Source organism: Pinus tabuliformis, chromosome J (assembly GCF_031772625.1).
Source record: "Pinus tabuliformis cultivar Carrire ecotype Pingquan chromosome J, CPIR1, whole genome shotgun sequence".
Lineage (NCBI taxonomy): Eukaryota > Viridiplantae > Streptophyta > Pinopsida > Pinales > Pinaceae > Pinus > Pinus tabuliformis.
In genome coordinates this window covers 286,041,657-286,048,344 of record NC_142295.1, presented here as the reverse complement: position 1 = coordinate 286,048,344, position 6,688 = coordinate 286,041,657, and the positions used below count along the sequence as shown (strand labels likewise).

The window sequence follows — 6,688 nt, the reverse complement described above, 5'->3', positions numbered from 1 at the left end:
CTTGTACTGTCACCTGCAGGACTCTCAAGAATTTCAAGACCATCGGCTCATTCTTTCCATCTGTAGCTATGAATACTTTATCGGACAATGATAAGGGAAAGCAACTCTCGGAAGAATTGTCGGAAAATATAGCGGCATCGGCTGAGCAAAACAGTATCACAGGTACTGTTCGATTCTACTCAATGGGATTTTGAAAGAAAATTAATGATTTTCTAGTAGGAATTGTTTTCCAAATTTAGTAGCGGAAGGATAATTCCACACCTGTTAGATTTTGGAATCAGAGTTGGCTGAACTTCGATGGTAACATATCTAACATTAAACTTATGAACCAATATTGTTACAGTAGAATTTGAGTATATAAATTTAGAGTTAAATTATTGATTTTTGGGTGGAGAGTGATCAGATGTGTTGTTAAGGTGTTTCTAGATGTTAAGTTTTCACATTTTAGTCAGATATTATTGTTAAATTATTGATTTTTGATTTTTGGGTTGAGTGATCATATGCATTGTTAAGATGCAAGATGCACGTGTTTTTAGATGTTAAGTTTTTTTTTAGCCTTAATCAAATATTATTCTTGAACTTAACTATAATGTAGCCTCACCATTATCAAACTTATTTATTGATTCACTCTTATTACAATGTTTTAGTCATATATTATTGTTAAATTATTGATTTTTAGATATAGCTGTTAAAATGCGCTGGTTTTTAGATGTTAAGTCTTCTGATCTAATCAAATATTATTTTTACACTTAACTATGATGTAGACTCACTATTACTAAACTTACTATTATTGACTCACTCCCATTAAAAAATTTCTAAATATTAAGTCTTCTAACCCTAATCAGATATTATTCTTAAACTTCACCAAATATTATTCTTAAACTTAACTCTGATGTAGCTTCACTATTACGAAAACTTGCCATTATTGATTCACTCCCATTACACTGTAGAGGAAGGGTGGTTTATTTTATCATTTGATTTATCGAATCACAGTAAATTAAATCCTGTTGCCCTTTTCTGTTTTTAAATTACGTAAAATACAAAATTTGCCCCTCAAATCAATGGCAGAATTTATGCTGAGCGCGGTTTTATTATGCAGAGCCCAAAGAGATAAATCTACAGTCCTCTTCCTCGCTTCTCACAATTTCCTACGCGGTTAAAGTGAACGTTTACCATGTATCGGCAGATAAGGTAATGTAGCATTATTTGGAGAAGGATTTTATGCTTTTCCTGTGGATTTTGTTATATTTCATTGGAGTCCTTGCAATATCAAATTTGCAGAGATTTCTTTATTTTTTTGGGTTATTTTTTGAAAGAAAGATTTGGATTGAGATATTTTGTGGGTTGTGGTTTCGGCGCAGGCAAAGACCATAATGGGAATGGCGAGCAGAGTAAATGGGACTCCCTCATCCTCTGCGTCGACGCTCTCTACGCCTTCAACTCCCATTGCTCCTTCCAGTGGCAGTAGAAAAATCGGTAATACTAATTGTAATTTATTATTGTAATTGAATAGTAAATGTTAATTTAATTTATAGTTTATAATAATTTAATAATTAAGTGAGGAATGATTAGGTGAAGAAGTTTGGTGTTGACGTTAAATTCTAACATAACTCCCTCTCCAAAAAAATTATATATATTTCTTTCTTCGCTTTCAGATTAATGAAGAACATAGATTTGAAACCACTTTACCATTGTTATTTGTTGCAGTGGCACTTCCAACTACTCCCAAATGTTCTATTCAACGATTTTTGGAAAAGAGAAAGGAGAGGCTCCACGGAGGAATGGCTCCTTATTCTCCTCGTTCCAAAACTGATTAATGTTTAGTCTGTATGTTGTCAGATCAATATTATCAAATACCATAATCTTTTTCTCTAGTCACAAACTTTCATGACCCAAAACACCACACCTTAACTGGTGGGTTTAGATTTACAAGTTTTGATGTTTGAAATTGTAAGGAAATTCTTTTATTTGATCGGCGCTGCTGACATTAAGTGAAAGAAATGAAAATAGCATCTGATGATTGAAAGAAGTCTTCCTCATTATTTGATGGAAAGACGATTTATTAAGTGAAAATGATTTTAAAAAAACATCATTGTAATAGTTTAGTAAAAATATTGAATCTTGATCTCAATCCTAAGAATTTTAATTTTTTTCAAATTTAAATAAAAATAATAAGTTACACCATCTCGTTATTAAATTCAGCATTTCTTTCTAATCAAATTCCGTCACTTACCTAACGGGAAAAGGATGCATACGTTTTCTCCCTGCAAATGGGTGTGAGTTATATTATATCTATAAATGGAACGTGCAAAAAATTTATAATTTTATTTTATATACTAGTTTAGATCTGTTTTGTTTTGAGGTATAAAATTTTTTGAAATGCAATTTTTTCATAAATTATTAAATTTAATAATAATAAAAATAATATTAAATTTAATAATAATAACAATATTTTAATATTAATATTAAATTATAATTAATATTTTCAAATATTACAATTTTTATATGGAAATTAAAGATTTTAATGTATTAGTCATTTTACAAATATTTAATTAATAGAAACATTAAAATATTTGTATTGTAGTTTTGTAATCTATATGGTTATTTCCATTTTAGTTTTAGATAGACATTAATTTTATTATTATTATTATTATTTTATTGGAAACGTCACATACTTATGCATCCACTCATACTAAATTGATTCATTCTCTCATGCTGGATTGATGTCACTATCAATAATTGGTGAATGGTATAAAACCAGCCTAGATCCATCTTAACTCTGCATCTATCAAGGGCCACCCAGGGCGATCAAATCTCTCGAGGTGCAAACCTCCCTTTCCTAAGTTTTGCACTGCCCTCAAAAAAGAGGTTTGCATGAGAGATTTGATCCCTTTTATAGATCTGGAGTTAAGATGGATCTAGGATGGTTTCAAGAGTGTGCAGCCAAAGAAAATCTAACGAACATATGATTAATTTTATCATTAATATGTAAATTCATTTAATATTAATATAAACATTTTAAATATGCTATCATTTTAATTTTAAATTTTGTGAGTTGAGATGATAAATATTGCTAATAAATTTAATGATGAAATAAAATTTTTGAATGTAAAGTGACAATGTAACAATTTTATCAATAATATGTAAATTCATTTAATATTAATATAATCATTTTAAATATGCTAAATATATCTTAGATTAATCTAGTCATTTTAATTTTAAATTGAGATGATAAATATTGTTAATAAATTTAATGATGAAAAATGATGAAATAAAAGTTTTAAATGTAAAGTGACAATGTAATAGTGTTAGAGTGATAAAAAAATGTGAATAATAAGAATATAGCTAATTACAAATAGTCTTCATGGTGATTAACCTCGAACTATTTTCTTCTACTATTCTTATTTTCACCCTTGTTACTTTTGTTATCTTTTCATATACATTGTCCATAGTTTTTTATGTGCTTACACTGAAATCAATGCACAATGTTAATCCAATCACTTTAAAATTAATGTATCATCATACATCCAATTACATCAAATCAGAAATCAACATGTACACTGAAATCAAATAAGATTGGAAAATAACATTTACACTAAAATCAATGCATCTAATGCAAACAATCAAATAGGATTAAAAATCAACATTTACACTCAAATCAATGCATCTAGTGCAAGTAAGCAAATAGGATTATAAACCAACATCTACACTGAAATCAATGCATCTAGTGCAAGTAAGCAAATAGGATTATAAACCAACATCTACACTAAAATCAATTCATCTAGTGCAAGCAATAAAATACGATTAGAAATCACCATCTACATTGAAATCATTGCATTTAGTGCAAGAAATCAAATAGGATTAGAAATCATCTAAATTGAAATCAATGCATCTAGTGCAAGTGTCACACTCCAAACATGACATAAAAGAAATTTTTTTATTTATTTAACATCTATGAACCATTCCATTTTTACTTTTACCTACATCACCAGATATCCTACACAATAATATATAGGATAATGCATCTTTAATTAATCATACGAAACACCTACACAATACATATATATAATCCCTGTTTTAAACAACCATACGAATCACCGAATGGGTGCATAATACACAGAGGTAATGACATTGGTTATATCTATGTTTATAAGATACGCACAATACACAGTCCAGGTTTATGTAGTGGTTATGAAGTCTACCAAATGCAATCCACGTCATGTTATAAGTACAAAGGTCAGCTCACTCTGCCATTCATTACCCTTTTAAAGTCTCCACTCCCGAGATACCTCGAGCTTGCAGTTCACTGTCCGGTTCTGGCGTGGTTGATGCATCTTCGTCCATTTGTTTTGTTCAACGGCCGGATGTCACTAGCCCACGTGACACACGGTGCTTTACAGCCTGTCCGCTTGGCTAGGCAGCTTCGCGCCAAAGCTGCTTGGAGGATCACCGGCTATCTGACGGTGGAGTTTGTCCTTCTGCAGATCAATGGCTATCATGGTGCCACGAAACGGTAAACACAATCTCTGTTATATATAGAGGGCTCCGTCTTCGGCGCTTGTTTTATTTCACTTTCACATTCTTCAGTGTATTTGCAGAGCGCGGCTCCTTAATGCTCTTCTATGGTTACACAGGTCATCGACCTCCCACCGACGTGAAGGTAATCGTTCTACCATGCATATCCTCTGTTTGTATGCTCAGGTATTGTTAATTCCCTTCCGGACTCATGTTACAGTTCTCTGAGATTTTTCTACAGCTGAGGTTCGATTACAGTTCCATGTTGTCCCATGCTTCTCTGCACAGGTTAATAAGATTCGGGTGTTTATTTGCACAGGTGGGTGTTGCCACTTCCTCTGGACAGGCGGAGATACTCCTCACGGAATCGGGGTTATCCCTTGTATCTAAACGACAACCTCTGGTAAGTCTCTGAGACTTGGCTCTCGTTTGCAGTTTTTGTCTCGGACCTGTGCTAAGAGGTTATTCCCATGACAGGGACGGCGGGTTAGCTCAATTCCGCCCTGAGGCTTGCTAGCCTTAGTTTCTATTTCAATACTCTATAGACTGTTTCCTTTCTTTTGTAAGGTATTTGTTGGTTCTCCAGAACGCAGCCCTGAGTTCTTCTGAGTTATAATCCTCTTATCCCGTAAGGGTTTGACTCGATGGTTTCTATTGTATAAATATACAAGTGATAAATGATTTCAGTTTTGAGTTATACTATGTCTTTGTATTACTGAGAGCATTGGCTCTTCCACATATTTAACTTGATGGCTATTCCAAGTTGAATGCATCTGTGTGTTTATATTCGGGTTCTCTGTTCCGATTTGGTTTCTTTTGCTTGATAAATGACATGGGTTTTGTGTTATCCGGCTCGATGCCTCAGCCAGCCAAGCGTGAACCATGGCTCGGCATGAGGGGTCTCATCGCCACGGATGCCTGCTGCCAACCGGCCAAAGGGTTACATGTTATTCGCGGTTACCATGGCCGGCCTCAGCTTTCAATCTTTTCTCTCAGATATTTCAATGAACATGTTAATGTAATGTCTCAGAGGGTTATTCTGTCTTCGACGATTTAGCAAGAAATAATGCAATTTCTGTATTTAGCCTTGTTAATACTGCTAGCCCGTTATCTCTTTCTTTTTTATTCGGCCGCGGGCCTCTCTCGTAATGATGTTGGGAATATACATGAATACTCAGGGTTTATTTCTTTGTAATACTTACAGAATATTTGTGCCTTTCGGCCGACTACAGTTTGTAAGATTATGTTCCAGGGTTTTACCCTATTTAAGTTGCAATGACTTATGTGCTTCGTTGCCTTTGCTATACAGTTAATATATTTCTAACTGCATGTGTCACTACTCCGCTCTTGAGTAGACTCACTCGCGTTTTCCTCCTTCCTGTATCATATACACAGGGTTTTGCTATAACGCTATTTATACATATGTCTGCATGTGTTATTATTTCCAGTTTCTTGGAATAAACTCGTTTGGTTTCCTCATTCTTGTTCGTATATACAGAGTTCTGTCCCAGTAGATAATTACACAGTAAATACAAACTTTAAAGGAATACTGATAAGGGTTTCATGAGAGTGCTGTAGTCGCAGACTCTACCATTTAATTTACACAGTAATCCGTGCCTACTCTCTAAGGCTAGATTTGTTGTCCGTAATGTACATAAAACATCCTATTATTTTCTCAACATTATTCCATAATAGATGCAGTTAACATTCAGCATATTTTCATTTTCCTCTGTACAGAACAACAGTAAACAATTCAACTTTTCACAGTTACATAAGCAAGAAGCCTTACCTGCTTCTGTGCCAAACCTCTTTATAATGCTTGTCAATCCTCCCGTCCGTAGGAAGTCTTCTCTGAGCTTCCACCCCCAAGCACTTGCAGGTCCTACTCGACCGCAATATCACTGGACTTTGCCAGTCAACGCTATCTGATCCTAACCAGACGTAGCGTGCACAGGAAAATTTCCTTTTCCATTTCTGCTATCTGATCCTAACCAGCATAGCTTTCATTTCCCTTCTGCCATCTGATCCTAACCAGACTTGGCATCTTTCCCCTTTTTCTTGGGGTTTCAACTACCTCCAGGTAGTTAGGGTAACTGATTTCCCAGTTACTAACTATGATTAATCATAACTCAATTCCACATGGTACCAACACAAATGTCTTTTTATTAATAAA

The 6,688-nt window shown here is 34.0% G+C and overlaps 1 protein-coding gene across 3 annotated transcripts; it reads left to right on the top strand.

The window, feature by feature from the left end:
- The first annotated feature begins 4,541 nt into the window (after positions 1–4,541).
- On the top strand, positions 4,542–5,851 carry LOC149226897 (uncharacterized). Of its 3 annotated transcripts, none has more exons than XR_016247075.1 (3): positions 4,542–4,660; positions 4,835–4,918; positions 4,993–5,212. XR_016247075.1 is itself a non-coding variant. In XM_089375384.1 (3 exons), exons 1-3 carry the CDS (start codon positions 4,675–4,677, stop codon positions 5,570–5,572), a joined length of 303 nt encoding a protein of 100 aa, XP_089231510.1. In that variant the 5' UTR covers positions 4,557–4,674; the 3' UTR covers positions 5,573–5,851. The 3 variants fall into 3 exon arrangements, 2 of the variants coding, with proteins under 2 accessions (XP_089231510.1, XP_089231511.1); XM_089375384.1 differs by lacking the exon at positions 4,993–5,212 and adding an exon at positions 5,381–5,851 and having other exon boundaries at positions 4,557–4,701; XM_089375385.1 differs by having other exon boundaries at positions 4,557–4,701.
- Positions 5,852–6,688: the final 837 nt, after the last annotated feature.